This window comes from Eulemur rufifrons, chromosome 14 (genome assembly GCF_041146395.1).
Source record: "Eulemur rufifrons isolate Redbay chromosome 14, OSU_ERuf_1, whole genome shotgun sequence".
NCBI lineage: Eukaryota > Metazoa > Chordata > Mammalia > Primates > Lemuridae > Eulemur > Eulemur rufifrons.
In genome coordinates this window covers 684,367-700,397 of record NC_090996.1, presented here as the reverse complement: position 1 = coordinate 700,397, position 16,031 = coordinate 684,367, and the positions used below count along the sequence as shown (strand labels likewise).

Here is a 16,031-nt window from a genome sequence, read left to right as displayed (position 1 = left end):
TGGAAGGTTCTAGGTGGGGGGAAGGGGCACAGTATTTTAGGCAAAGAGTGAAGATGAGCAACTGCAGGCCTTTGTTGGGGCAGGGCTGGGGGTGTGGATGGACCCCCTTTGCAGCTTGATGAAGCCATTTCTGCTCACTAAACTTCATTTATTGGAGCAGCACCCAAATTCAGTGGCTCACGCCTGTAATCCTAGCACTCTGGGAGGCCGAGGCGGGTGGATCGTTTGAGCTCAGGAGTTCGAGACCAGCCCGAGCAAGAGTGAGACCCTGTCTCTACTAAAAATAGAAAGAAATGATCTGGACAACTAAAAATATATAGAAAAAATTAGCCGGGCATGGTGGCGCATGCCTGTAGTCCCAGCTACTTACTCGGGAGGCTGAGGCAAGAGGATTGCTTGAGCCCAGGAGTTTGAGGTTGCTGTGAGCTAGGTAGGCTGACTCCACGGCACTCTAGCCTGGGCAACAGAGTGAGACTCTGTCCCCGCCCCCCCCCCAAAAAAATTCGTTTTTGCGATGAGACCCTTCGTTCAAATGAAAACATGCGCGGAGGCCCAATAGGAGGCAGAGAATTTTTTTTTTTTTTTTTTTAGCAGGAGACAGATCTTCCCAATTGTTTGGAAATATATTTTGAAACATTCTTGATGGGAGTGAAGAGACAGATCCCCACCATGAGATCTGAATTTGCACCACGACTTTGAAAAGAGGGCAAAGCTGCTTCGCCTGAGAGAGGAGCCTTCAGGGCAGTTCGGGAGGGGAGGAGAGGGCCAGCGACATGGGAGAGGCCACACGGTTCCTGCCCTGGCCTCCCATTTCCGCTCTTACCCTGCCCAAGTCCGTCCTCCACTTGATCAAAATCTAGAGAGTACTCCGTCTAAAATGCAAATACGACCGTGTTCTCCACTGCTGAAAACCCTCCTGTGGCTGCCCTCACTCTCAGAATAGAAGTCAAACTCCTGGCCGTGCCTCCCGGCCTGCGCCATCTGCCTGCCGGCTGCTGCCCAGACCTCGCCTCCCCTGCCCTCCTCGCTGTTTCCAAATTTATCGCACACACTTCCTGCTCAGGGCTTCGGAACTTCTTATTCCCTCCACCTGGACCACGCTTTACCCAAATATCTGTATTTCATTCCATCACTTCAATCTGCTGTCTTCCCAAAGGTTACCTGAACAGAGAAGCTTCCAGCTAAAAGGGCAGCTTCCCCATCTCACTCGGCTATGTTTATGTCGTAGCACTCAATGCTCCCTGACACATCGTGTAGCAACTTACATATCTGTCTGACTTTCCCCACTAGAGTGAAAGCTCTGTTGGGCTCAGAAAAGGATACCTCGATAGAAGCAGACTCAAGTCTCTCTGACCTTCCCTGCGTCCCTCCTGTCTCTCAACCCTCTGTCTCTCCCAAAGCACAGAATGAGGCTCTTCTCTGATATTCCCTCCTCCACCTTAAGAGTGAACCTGCCCAAGAGAACACAGATGCCTCCAGCCCCTTCCTGGCAAGACTGAGTGAAGAAGGCAACACACAGGGACAGAAGTTTTCACAAGACGCTCTGCCTCTTGGGCTCATTCAGATTCCAAAGAGAATCATTTACAAGTTAGCTTCTGTCTCCCAGGTTCATTCATTCTCCCTAAAAATTCTTTACTACCCCTCAAAATTGCTATACTCCCCAGCTCCTCTTCCCCTACGAAGAAGGTACAGAACCATCTGCACTGCACCGTGTCACCGGGGAAGCGTCTCCTGCGAGTCCTCCGTGCTTATGCATGTTAAATACATTTTGTGTGCCTTTTCCTCCTATTAATCTGCCCATTGTCAGTCCATTTTCAGCAAACCTTCATAGGGCTAGAGTGAGAGGAGAGATTTCCCTTGGCCCCTGTGGCTCCTTGAAGAAGGCTGTTGACTCATCCTGGCTGCCATCCCTCGGGCATCTGGAATGGTGTCTCCAACAGAGAGGCCGATAAGCATGTGTTGAATGAGATGCTTTGCCAAGGGGACAGAGGGGACAGGGGAGGCAATCGAGAAAGTTGCCCTGCAGGAGTGGAAAGCTTTGGACGGGCTTTGGACTTTCATGCCTGTAGGACTGGGAATGGGATGAGGGATTAAGGCAACTTCATCTAGATTTTAAGGGACAGGTAGGCCCCCAGCTGCACGTGGGTTAAATGTAAAACAGATCAAAGAAGAGCTGATGAGGCAGAGGTGGGGCCTGGTGTTTCACTGCCTTCACCTTCTTCCTTCTGTCACCACATCATGGCAAACCCTAGAGATGCAGCATTAGCTCCACGGTAGCCCTCCTTGTCTCTGGAACAGACAGAGGGTGGGCCCTGAGACCCCTCCCACCAGAGGGTCAGCATCTCCTGCACTCTGGGGAGGAGAATGAGGGCTTGCTATAAGGGACCTAGGTGAAACTGCCCTTTATAAAATTAATAAAGGGCCACAAGGTGGAAACTGTGGTAGAGGCCTGAACTCTGTAAAGGTATAGGTGCAGTTGAACTGTATAAAACCAGCTGTTGTTCCCTAGCTTGCTTTCCTATAATTGCTCACTATTCTTAGCTTTCTTCATTGCTCCCATAGAGGACATCATCCTTATGAAACCTATGACTAGTTTTTGAGATGTCTTCCCGGCTCCGCACCCCTGTGGACCAGCTGACCCACCCAGACCAGTGGCCCGTGCCAAGGAACGGACTCACTGGTCTTGCCACCCCCACCTAGGATTGACTCAACACAAGAAGACAATTTCTGCTTCCTGACCCTATGAGTTCATCCCCAGCCGATTAGCAGACCCAATTGCTTAGCCCTTTGCCCACCAAACTGTCTTTAAAAACTCTTTCTCCCAAATTCTCAGGGAGATGGGTTTGAGAATTTGCTCCTGTCTCTTCACATGGTGCCTGTGATATTAAACTCTTTCTCCACCATAACAGCTGCCGTCTCAGTGTATTGGCTTCCTCTCGAGCAGCAGGCAATGAACCTGGTTGGGCTGTAACGCAGGGCCCGGTCTCCAGGTGTTGGAAGAGACTCTGGATCTCAACACAAGTAGGGTTTGTGCAACAGAGTGATGCTGTGGTAAACGTGGAACCTCTATCCTGAGGGTCCTGGAGGCGTCATGCCTGGAAACACGAGGACGTTCTCTCAAGGTTCTCACCTCCACCTCTCTGGGCTGTCATCTCTGACTTCTTGTGTTTGAACCCAGACTGTGTGATGTGCCCCGAAGAAGGAAGAGGAGAGACAGACAATGGTGAGAGAGGAGAGGAAAGAGCTACAGAGATGGCTTGGGAGAGATGTAGAGACAAGAAAAGAGAAGAGGCAAAGGAAAAAGTCATGGAGAGAAGGAATATAAAGAAAAAAACCCAGAGTGGGAGATGCAGGAAAAGATCAAGGCATAAAGGGGAAAGAAATTGGGACAGAAAGGCGAACCAGGGTGGTCCAGTGGTAGTGGCTCATCAGAACTTAGTAACATCAGTGTCACTAAAGGTATACAACTCTCCACCGCTAAATTTGACTGACTTTTTAAAAAAGGCAAATAGAGAAAGGGCAAGAGACATAAGAAAACAAAATGGCTGGAATGAGGTAAATGTCAAGTCACCAGGATGTGCTTATCTGGAACCTGGGGAGGAGTCAGCTGAGGTGAAACAGTGGCTTCAGTCCACGCTGTCCTGCTGGAAGCTCACCACCCAGGAGCCCGCCCTGTGTCCAGCTCCTCAGGGCAGGGCTCCCTTTGCTGCCTGGGATGAGTCATCGGCCCCTTATGGTGAGTCTGCATGTCCGGCTACTAGTCATTTATAACCAAGAGTACTTATTCCAGCCCCTTCCTGGACTTCATCCTTCTCTCTTCTTGGAAGGACCTGATGACTCAGAGGGGTCAGAGAGCCAATCCTAGAGGGGTCCGGCTATAGGACTCAGGAGTCAGTTCCAGAGATTTTAGGTTGGGAGGAATCAGTCCTGGAAGAGAAGGGGCTAAAGAGAGAGGAAATCTATGACATCAGCCCTGGGGATGTTTCGGACAAAGGAAAGAAGCAATTGCCCTGGGTGGGCTCCAGCCCCAGGAAGATCCAGCCATGATGCCCTGAGGGCCCACAGCCCACAACTGCCCCCAGAGGAGGGTCTGCGCGCCCTCCCTGTTTCCTCAGCTTTGCACTTGCCCAGTGGACCAGCTCTGTCTGCTGCTGGGCAAGGCGATCTCCAGGTATTCGGTTTCCACCTGCAGCCTCAAGTCACCCTTCTCAGACAAAAGGCTTGAGAAGGATCTGGAAAATTGAGGGTGGATAGATGGATGGAAAGCGGGGGCGGGGGGGGGGGAGCAAGTACAGCAGAAATTAACTGTGGTAGAATCTATATGGCAGTTATACAGATGTTCACTAAACAATTCTTTATACTTTTATATATGTTGGATTTTTTTCATAATAAAATACCAGAGAAGGAGGAGGAAAAAATTGCCTGCAAATATCAGGCACTCCTAAGTATGAGGCCTTGGGAGTGCATCCCCTTCCTGGGAGAACCTACATTTCAAATGCCTACAGAGGGCAATGTTCACCCTGACAGACTGCAGGTTGAGATAGAGCACCTGCAGGCCATTTAGTGGGGAGAGAACCTTTCACGATTACATCTTAGAGGTGATTAAGCTACTTTACCCACCCAAAGCTGCTGGCCCTTTGGTTGGTGACCTGTTCTCAAGTTTATTCTGCCCCTCCTGAGACTTGTCACTTGACCCAGAGTTGATCCCACACTGCCACCTGTAGCCCTTGGGGAGGGTGGGGGCAAGACAATGTGTTCCAAATGCTGCCAGACCCTTGATCCTAAGAGGTTGCCTATGTTTGCTCAGGAGGTGAGGTTCACATGATAAAGAGAAGGGGGAGGGCTTGGACCTGGTATAAAAGATCTGGAAGTTTCCAGGGGGATTACCTTGCATCTGAAACTGCCAGGTGAGAAGTGACAGGCATGCCTGGATCTGAGTTGGGGGAAATTCACATCTAAGCTGGGGAAGAGGATGCCTGGACTAAGTGGCAGGGGAGGCTTGAGTGTCACTTGAGTGAGACTCCTGGATCTGAGCTGGTCTTAGATGCAAAGATATCTGGGTCTCAGCTGGAGGACTGGGGACACCTGGGATGATCAGGGGAATGGAAGTGGCCAGGTTTGTGTTAGTGGAGACAAATGATGATAATAGACCAGGCACCTGGGATCTGATGTCTTGAGCTCGTCCCAACTCCTTCTGGAACTTCTCTGTCTCTCCCAGTCCCACCAGGACTGCTAGGATACTGGTGTGGGCACAGTCTCTTCTATCACCACCCTCAGTCCCCAGGGGATGCAGAGGTGCCTCTAAAATGCTCCTTTCCTTCTGATTTGAGACCAAGAGACTAAGGATTTAAACTATGCCCCAGACGCCCCACAATCTACTACAGGCAGTTGGGTTGTGCTCAGATGGTTTAGTAAAGTTAATATCTCTATGCTTTGGAGACGTCCTCTACTTCCTCTTTAGAAAGCTCCTCTCTTGCTTTGTGCCAGAATAAAATGGGGCTTGACGCAGCTTTAATTCAGATAGAGGGTTAGACTTGATCTTCTGGCTTGGGAGGGAAGAGGAGGGGTTGGCTACAGCCAGGCCAAGGGAGAGAGAGAGGGTTAGGGACATAGAAGACAGTATCTGGGAGGAACAGGACTGTAGACTATGGACAGTCCTTTCTAAGCTCAAGACTGGGTCTGCTGGGTCTGAGTTGATGGACCAAGAAGCCTGAATCTACACCAGAGGTCGGGGACGCCTGGGTAAGTGGAGTCTAGAGGGAAAAGGGTAAACCTTCCTTTTCTCCCTTCTTCCCACTCCAGCCTCAGAATGTTGACCATTGCTCTCATAGCCCTTCTCTGTGCCTCAGCCTCCGCCAATGCCAGTGAGTGAGACACCAGGAGCCTGGGGGGTGGGAAGGCAGCCCCAGCACTGGTGTGGCCAAGGCTTCCAGAGGCCGGCTTGGGTCATAGGAACTGAGTTGTGGAAGGGACAGGGGTGGTGGGGGAAGTAGCTTCCAGGGCTTTCTCCCCCTAACTCCTACCGTACCCCCCAGTCGAGGCAAGGTCCTCCTCCTATAACGGGGAGTATGGAGGTGGCGGAGGACAGCGATTCTCCCATTCTGGCAACCAACTGGACGGCCCCATCACTGCCATACGTGTCCGAGTCAACAGATTCTACATCGTGGGGTAAGATTCCTTCAGTTTCTGTGGTTTGGGGACCCTCCAAGATCTTACTAAATTGGGAAGTTCTCAAGCACTTTGAGTTACATCTGTTTCAATCAACAAGTCACAGGTATAAAACGATGTGGTCAAAGTAGTCAGAGGACTTGGACTCCAGATCTGTGTTGCACCCCCACCTCCCTCAACACACTCGACCTTGGCAAATTACATAACCATAAACTCTCCAGGCCTGGAAGTTGTTCAGTTCAGCCCCGCTCTGAGATTTCAACCTCCTCTGCAATATCCTCACCTCTGCAATATCCTCCATCTTTGCTTGTTGCCTCCCCTGAGATAGTCCCGTTCCGTTCACGTAGTTGGAAAATTCCATCACATACGGAACCCAAACGTGTCTCCTTCTGATCCCCGGCCTGCATTCCGGGACAGCACAGACAAGCCTCTTCCCTTGTCCACACGGGAGCCTTTCAGGTGTTTGAAAATCCTTCGCAGCTTCCAAGTGGGGTGTGGGGTCATGGTAGGAGCCTGGACTTTCAAATTCAAGCTCCAACGCTTGCTGCTGTTGGGGTGACTCTGGGCAAGTTGTTTTGCATCTATGAGCCTGTTTGTCAGCAAAATGAGAAGTTGGAGTTCCCTGTGTGACCTTCTAGGGCTCACCCAGCCTTCACGTTCTGTGGGACTAGCTGGAGACTTGTCGTCCCTGTCACCAGTTTGAAGGTCTCAGTGTATAGGCCAAGAGGTCCTGAATTCTGACAATACTACTGAGTGTCTCCCCTCCTTCCCTCCTCACCCCTGCCCCAGCCTCCAGGTGCGCTATGGCAAGGTGTGGAGTGACTATGTGGGTGGCACCCTGGGAGACCTGGAGGAGATCTTTCTGCACTCCGGGGAGTCAGTGATCCAGGTGTCTGGCAAGTACAAGCGCTACCTGAGAAAGCTGGTCTTTGTGACGGACAAGGGCCGCTACCTGCCTTTTGGGAAAGACACAGGCACGAGTTTCAACGCTGTCCCCTTGCACCCCAACACCGTGCTCCGATTCATCAGTGGCCGAGCTGGCGCTGCCATCGACGCCATCGGGCTGCACTGGGACGTCTACCCCAGTGACTGCAGCAGCTGCTGAGCCCCGGCCTGCTCTTGGTGGGACGCTGTGGGGGGAGTGAGAATGCCCTCAGCACCAACCCCCAGCCAAATGGCTCAATAAAAGAATATGGCTAACACTGGTGTGTCCCTGGGCGTCTGCAGCTGGGATCTGCCTCCTGACTCAGGCAGGGGCACAGGCATCTCATTTCTGGCTATCTGTTGGATGTCAATCTGGAAAGAGTGGAAAGGTGAGGGAGAGAGGTGTGAGAATCTTGGGCTTTTATTTATACTTTATCAAGTAAAGCTCCCGAGAATGTTTACCCAAACTGGAGTTCCTCACTGTGGCTGATTGCCCAAACCCCAGATGTCCCACTCGCCAGCTCCCCTTTCCCCTTGTCCCCCCTTGGGAAAGTGCTTCCCTGCCAGAAGGCTGTCACCTCACTCTCTTGACCTGAACCCAGTCACCATACAGAGGTGGCTGGACTGTTATCCTTTGTTCTTTCCCAAACTCCTGAAGTTTGGCCTAAGTTTGTACCCAAGGCCCTCCCTACCCCCACCTTCACCCATAAGTCCTGCTGTCCTTGCTTAGCTCTCTCAGAACTGGGATTCTTTCCTTCGGAAGCCATCACCTCCTCCACAGCACACACTCTGCCAACACCATGCTCCAAAAAGGAAATTCCAAGGTGGGGAGGTTTTCATCATGGGCTGCCATGAACACAAGGGGTTGCTTAGAGTTCAGGGCAACTGAGAAGGGAGGGATATCATTCTCTGAGATGGGGCACAAGCAAGGAAAAGTGAATTAGCTTTTAGACTTGTTGAGTTCTGATGTAATTGTGGTATATCCTGGTTGAGATCCAACATTAGGCAGAAGAATATTTGGGAGTGAAGCTTTTCTTAAATTCTTTGTTTTATTTTTTTAGTTCAATTTTTTTCTGAGACAGAGTCTCGCTCTGTCACCTGGGCTACAGTGCTGTGGCATCAGCCTAGCTCACAGCAACCTCAAACTCCTGGGCTCAACAATCCTCCTGCCTCAGCTTCTTGAGTAGCTGGGACTACAGGTACATGCCACCATGCTCAGCTAATTTTTCTATATTTTGTAGAGATAGGCTCTTGATTTTGTTCAGGCTGATCTTCAACTCCTGGCCTCAAGCCATCCTCCTGCCCTGGCCTCCCAAAGTGCAATCCCAAACTTTTGAATGCTAAATATTAACATTTAGCATTAACTGTTTGGTCAAGCAAAGGGCCTCTCTACAACCTAGTCAATCTCATTTCTGGTGCTGCCTGAGTTGGAGGGAAGTCTAGCATGTGGCTGCTAGGAAAGCCAGGCCTCTGATCATAGCAGCAGGTCACTTCAGTCCCACTCAGTCTAGGCCTAGATAAAAGAAATGACTCTTATTACTGCAACTCCCATTGTCCAGTTTCCTTTCTCACATATTGTACACAAGTAGCATATTCAATGTGAATTCAAAGCTTTTCTGGTTCTCTCTAAACAATTCTTTTTTTGCCCTTTAGGTTCTTTACATTGTGATAATACTGTATTCACAGAAAACATTTAAATCTAATGTTAAAGTAACAGTCCTAAAATTGCTGCTTTGTTTCCTCTTTACTACTTGGTTTTTATCCTGTGTTATTCATCTATTCAACCAACCAATTTATTTATTCAACAAACATTTAAACACTTGCTAAATGCCAGGCCAAGTTCAACTTCTTTAGATTCCACATATAAATGAGATTATGCACTATTTGTCTTTCTGTGCCTGGCTTATTTCACTTAATATAATGTCTTCCAGGTTTATCCATGTTGTCACAGATGACAGGATTTGGGAATGATACAGGTTTGATATGGGGCTTAGACTCAGGAGTCATCAGTGGCCGGGCATGGTGGCTCATACCTGTAATCCCAGCACTTTGGTAGGCTGAAGTGGGAGGATCACATCACTTGAGCCCAGGAGTTTGAGACCAGCCCGCACAACATAGTGAGACTCTGTCTCTACAAAAGAAATACGTAAAAAATTAGCCAGGTGTGGTGGCACACACCTGTAGTCCTAGCTACTTGAAAGGCTGAGGTGGGAGGATCACTTGAGCCCAGAAATTTAAGGTTGCTGTGAGCTATGATTGGGCCACTGCCCTCCAGCCTGGGTGACAGAGTGAGACCCTGTCTCACAAGAAAAAAAAAAAAAAAAAAAAAAAGAGAAAAGAAAGAAAAAAAAAGAGAGAGAGAGAGAGTTATCAGCATATGAACACAACGAAGTTCATGTGATGGATGTAGAAGTTGCTCTAGAAAACTATGGGCATATAAAATGAAAAGGTTGAAGTTAGGGGGCTAGGGAACTGGTGTTCCAGTTCCAATGTTTTGATGGTTGGTGCAGAGAAGAGGAATCAGTTAAAGAATCAGAGAATGGAGTGGTCTGGGAGGCAAAGGAATGATATGCTGGAAGGGAAGAGAGAAATGTCAAGAAGGAGTGGCTAATGCCACTGAGAAGTCAAGAAAAGAACAATTTCAGTTTCCACAGGCTTTGGCGATCAGAGGGTCATAATTATCTTCACAAAGAGTTTCAGTGGGTTGGGGGAAGCTGAAGCCAGGCTGCAACTGGTTAGAGAATGAATGGGCGGTGAGGAAATACAGGCAGTAAGAGCTTAATATTTCAAGAAGTTTGGCTCTAGAATGCCAGAAAATAGGTTAGTAAGTCATAGTTTGGGGGAATGTAAGGAAGGAGGGTGTTTTTTTTTTCCTAGATGGGAGAGACATGAGCATGTTTATATTAATATGCTGAAGAGGAAGGAGGAGTAGAGGAAGAAGCTGAAGATTCTGGAAAGAGGAGAAAAGTGATAGAATAAGGTCTCAGAGGAGATTGAAGGGGATGATTTATGCAGTTGTTGGAAACTTTAAGATAAGAAAATTTAAATGAATAAAGTTATAGTTTAGTTTTGTGAAAGTTATCAGCATCAACATTGAATCACTTATGTCATACCCTAACAAAATGGAGCCAAGCTGACACACAAACTGTCATACCTGATACCATTTAGGAGGACTGGGGTGGGAAATCAGGAGAGAATGGCAGGGAATGAAGAATTTTGCTGACCACAGTCAGGTAAAAGGATTACTGAATAACGTTAGGCACCTAGTTATCATGGGTCATGGTGAGTTATGTTGACTTAGTACTGCACAGAGACTTAGGAAACCTAACGTTTAGCTTCACTCGGCTGTATGATCTCAGCCAAATCTCTTAACCTCTCTGGGTTTCAATTACCCATTTGTAAAATGAGCTTATTTGAGTCAGATGCTCTCTAAGACCTACCTAGCTATCACATCCTAGATTTCTAAATTCTAAAAATTTATTGTTACATAAAAATAATTGGCCTCATTGTCTGTCGACTAACTGTCATGCAGGGGTAACTGGGATGTGTGCATGGGAAGGAGGTCTCACGGCCGGAGATGGCCTGAGATGGGGCATCCCTGGATTGGCCGGAGTCTGAGGCCTCCTCCAGGAGGGCGTGGTCTCGAACATGCCTGCAATGAACGGCCCAGAGACCCACCGGCTACAAACGGAGCTCACAGCTCCTCTGTTGATAACCTGGAGTTGAAAGGCATTTCTCGAAAAGAATTCCCCTAGACCCCCAGTGAGGTCACCAACCTGAGTGATATAACTATGACTCCTTCCAGTGGCTGCTACTGAGTCCTCAAGCTCCCACTTCAGAGCAGAGCGGGGAGGGCCATGTCAAGGGAACACGGGGCCAGGCCCCTGAGCAGCCCCTAGAATGGCGAAGTCTCAACCCGCACAAACTGATGTAGTCAATCCAGGAGACGGCTGAGGTCAAATTCCTAAACAGCAACCGCCAACACAACCCAGCTCTTCGAGTAGCAGAGGACTCCCCTTATACTACAGCTCAAGTGTTTCAAGAAAGTTTTTAGCCAGGCATGGTGGTTTATACCTGTAATCCCAGCACTTTGGGAGGCCAACACGGGAGGATCACTTAAGGCCAGGAACTTGGGAGCAGCCTGGGCAACATGGTGAGACCGCAACTCTACAGAAAAATAAGAAAAATTATCAGGGCATGGCGGCACATGGCTATAGTCCCAGTTACTCAGGAGGCTGAGGCAGGAGGATCACCTGAGCCTAGGAGTTTGAGTCTGCAGCAAGCTAAGATTACACCACTGCACTCCAGCTAGGTTGACAAAGCAAAACCCTATCTCTTAAAAAAAAAAAAAAAAAAAAAAGAAAGAAAGAAAAGAAAAGATAAAGAAAAGAATTTTTGGCCCAATAAGTTCAAGTCCAGCAGCTAATGAAAGCACAATCCTGGGAGTATCATGAATTTGAGCTTTGTACGTGCTGGAAAAAGAGAGCAAATACAAATCAATTACTAACGTCGGGCATATGGGAGAACATATAAGAATTACATAGGTAAGGAAGACTATATTAGCAGTCATACATGTTTGGTGGGTTATTTCAGAGAAAACAGAGGAAAAGGTGAAGCATGGAAGAGGCAACTAACATTTATTGAACATTAAGGAGCTAAGGTATCCTTCAAAAATTACATCATTAAATTATGACAAGAATCCTACTGCAAAGTTGTATTCTTATTCCCAGTTTTCAAATGAAGTTACCAAGACAGAAAGCAGTTGATATGTTTGTGGGTGGTATGAGAGTCACAGGGCAGATGTCAGAAACCATTGTTGCCCCCATCACCAAATTTACACTCCTGCCCATTCCCTGGTATTTAATAACTGAACAAACCTGAGCAAAAAAATCTTTTTTCTATTCTCTGCTTCAGTTTGCCATGAAAAGGAAGCTCATCCACAAACGTGGCAAATGTTGGTAAAGCCAAAGAACATGAGATCTCTTGGACTTAGCACAAAACCAGAGCTCAAAAGAGTTACATTTCTTCAGTTATATTACAAATATTTATTAAGTACCTATGATGTGTCAGGCACTTGGCTAAATGCTATTACTTGTCCAAAGTCACAAACAGTAGGAAACCCAGGTCTTTCTGATGTCAACACCTGGGCATTTTTCATGAATCCATGATTATCAAACTTCTTAGAAACAAAATCTTATAAGGAATTCCAATGTGCAAAGAGAAAAAAAAAAGCAGAGTTGTTCTGGGTGAAGTGGGATTACAGTGCCCTGAGCCCTACCTATTCTGCCCGTCCCTTTCCCATCTGCCCCCCAAAGCAACCCATCCCAACTCCTGACAAACTGCTACGATCGCAAGGAGCACAGCTGGAAAACCCTGTCATGCTTCTATCACATGAGTGTTGACAAATGTATACACCAGTGTAACCCAAAGTCCTACCAAGATATAGGATATTACATTATCATCACCCAGAGAACTCCCTCTGGGCCCTCCCCAGTCACTTCCTGCCCCCAGTTTCTAAGAGGCAACCACTCTTTCGACTTTTTTTTTAACCATAGACTGGCCTGTTTTGCATTCAATCTGTTGTGATGTTACATACCATGTAGCCTTCAGAAAATTCCACTGCACACTTATGAAAAAATAAAGAGTGAAAAGGCAAATAACATCTTAGTATTATTACGAAAACAGTTCTAACTTTGCAGTGGCAAAGGTCCCCAGACTATGTTTTGAAAATGTTTGCTCTAGGGATTACATTTTGTTTTGTTTTGTGAGACAAAGTAGCACATGTAAGAAACCACGTTTGCTCATTCTGCTTGTCAGCAGAATTTTACAAAATTCCTCACCTGTGGAATTTCCCAAAGCCCCTGACTCCTGACAGCGCATCCTCTGGGCAAATGCCCTGAGGAGGACAAGCAGGATAGAGCACAGGTTCCCGAGTCTCTTGCTCGAATCACTGCATTTTTAGCAAAGGTAAGTTCAGTGATCTCAGCCCTTGGCTTCCTGACAGGATGAGTGATTATGCCTCTGTAATCTATAACCAGCGGTACCCTCACTCCCAAACTTCGATGAGATTTTGCTCTAATGTAACTTTTGGGCACATTTGATGTACCTTCTGAGCACGTGCAGAACGGCCGCCACCAGCTGAAACACTACTTTAGAGCAGCCCAACAGAAAGTCCCAGAAAGACTCTCCTGGATCGCAATCCTCAGTAAGATTCTGAATAAAACTAACTTTATTTCTTTAAAATCCAGAGTTTTTCTTTAGTTGACAGTTTTAATTAATATACTTTCCTCTCTTCTGAGGAGCAAGCCTCACCATTCCAATGAACACATCAATTAACCCAGAGGTCCCTAATCTTTTTGGCACCAGGGACAAGTTTCATGGAAGACAATTTTTCCACAAACAGGGGTGGGTAGGGATGGTTTCAGGATGGGTCAAATGCATTACATTTATTGTGCAGTCAAACCTCTCTGCTGGCCGGGCATGGTGGCTCACGCCAGTAATGCTAGCTCTCCAGGAGGCCGAGGCAGGCAGATCATTTGAGCTCAGGAGTTCGAGACCAGCCTGAGCAAGAATGAGACCCCGTCTCTACTAAAAATAGAAAGAAATTAGCTGGATAACTAAAAATATATATAGAAAAAATTAGCCGGGCATGGTGGCGCATGCCTGTAGTCCCAGCTACTCGGGAGGCTGAGGCAGTAGGATCGCTTGAGCCCAGGAATCTGAGGTTGCTGTGAGCTAGGCTGATACCACAGCACTCTAGCCTGGGCAACAGAGCAAGACTTTGTCTAAAAAAAAAAAAACAAAAAAAAACACCTCTCTGCTAATGAGAATCTGTATTTGCAGCTGCTCCCCAGCGCTAGCATCACCGCCTCAGCTCCACACAGATCATCGGGCATTAGAGTCTCATGAGGAGCGCGCAGCCTGGATCCCTCCCTGCGCAATTAACTGTAGGTTCCGTGCTCCTATAAGAATCTAACGCTGCAGCTGATCTGACAGGAGCCAGAGCTTATGCGGTGATGGGAGTGATGGGGAGTGGCTGTAAATACAGATGAAGGTTTGGCTCACTCAGCCGCTGCCAACCTCCTGCTGTGCAGCCCAGTTCCCAACAGGCCACAGATAGGTGCTGTGCAGCCTGGGGTTTGGGGACTGCAGCATCAACTCATCCACAGCAGCCACCAAAGCTGATCTCAGTGATTTCAGGAAAGGACCTTCTATTGACAGCTGCCTGTGGACTGTTCCCCCAGCTGAGCGGGACCCGAACTGAGCCCCTTTTGGCAGTGCCCGGGCCTGGCCAGTGTGGCTGTTACAGAAAAGGATATGAACTGAAGGAAAACGGTGTCCACATGGGGCAGACTGGCACGGTTTCCTGCCCCCATGGTGCTCCATTATCTCTCTGAGGACTCCTTCTTCTCCACCTGACACCCCGGGGCCTCTATTGTCTTTTCCATCACTGTTGCTATGCCTCTCACCCCAGATGACCGCCATTTGTTCTTCCAGCCTTGAAGAACAGAAATATCTGCCTCATCCACTATTCTCTTTCTAATTTTTATGGCATAAACTCTATGTTCTACTCTCCTCTGTTCTCTTTTGCTTCTTAAAGATCTAGTTTAAGGCCGGGCGTGGTGGCTCACGCCTGTAATCCCAGCACTCTGGGAGGCCGAGGCGGGCAGATTGTTTGAGCTCAGGAATTCGAGACCAGCCTGAGCAAGAGCGAGACCCCCTCTCTACTAAAAATAGAAAGAAATTATATGGACAGCTAAAAAAAATATATATATATAGAAAAATTAGCCAGGCATGGTGGCGCATGCTTGTAGTTCCAACTACTCGGGAGGCTGAGGCAGGAGGATCGCTTGAGCTCAGGAGTTTGAGGTTGCTGTGAGCTAGGCTGACGCCATGGCACTCTAGCCCAGGCAACAGGGTAAGACTCTGTCTCAAAAAAAAAAGTCTAGTTTGAAAGTTAGTTTTAAAATAGTTAACTGTTTCTTTTTCTTTGAATATCAGGTGTTTAACCACCCTAATTTCTACCAGGCAAATGCGAATCCTTAAAACAACCCTAGGAGGTTGAGTCAGCCATTATTCCCTTTTAAAATCCGAGGAAATGGAGGCACAAAGAGGATAAATTTGGTACCTGGTGGCCTGGCACCCAAACCCTGTACCTAAACTATTTATTCAAACTTAGAAGTCCTAGCTACTTTATCTATGCTCTTTCCACTATTTCTGGCAGGTATTTTACCAAATATCTGGGAACTGACAACAATGTGAAAACCTGAACAGCCCTTTCTGAAGGGCAAGGAAGACCAAACTGCCAATTGCCAAAGTGAGTGGTTCTCAAAGTGTGGTCCAGGGACTTCTGAGGGTCCCTGAGACACTTTCAGAGGATCTGCAAGGCCAAATCTATGTTCACAATAAAACTGTCACTTGACGTTTTCCCTTGCATTTTTTTCTCAAATATATGGTGTTTTCAAGAGACTATTGGATGTGTGACACCACAACTGAATGCAGAAGCAGGTATGAGAATCCAGTTATTTTTCTCTTAAGCCAGATATTAGATTTGCAAAAATGTAAAGAGCCTGTAATCCCAGAACTCCGGGAGGCTGAAGCAGGAGGATCGTTTGAGCTCAGGAGTTTGAGACCAGCCTGAGCAAGAGTGAGACCCCCGTCTCTACTAAAAAAAAAAAAATAGAAAAGAAATTAGCTAGACAACAAAAATGTGTAGAAAAAATTAGCCAGCATGGTGGCACATGCCTGTGGTCCCAGCTACTCGGGAGGCTGAGGCAGTAGTGATAAGGAAAACCCCCATCTATTACTTGGCACAGCAACCACCTGAGACCCCCACCCCTCATGGAAGACCTCCATCAGCATAATACTAGCCTATTACCTGGCCCATCAACTAATCTATTACCTGGTACATCACTAAACCTGTTACCTGGTGCATCAAC

General features: G+C 47.6%; 1 protein-coding gene across 1 annotated transcript; it reads left to right on the top strand.

Moving 5' to 3' along the window:
* Nucleotides 1-5,809: 5,809 nt before the first annotated feature.
* On the top strand, nt 5,810-7,273 carry ZG16 (zymogen granule protein 16). Its single transcript, XM_069485643.1, has 3 exons — nt 5,810-5,864; nt 6,036-6,168; nt 6,958-7,273. Exons 1-3 carry the CDS (start codon nt 5,810-5,812, stop codon nt 7,271-7,273), a joined length of 504 nt encoding a protein of 167 aa, XP_069341744.1.
* Nucleotides 7,274-16,031: the final 8,758 nt, after the last annotated feature.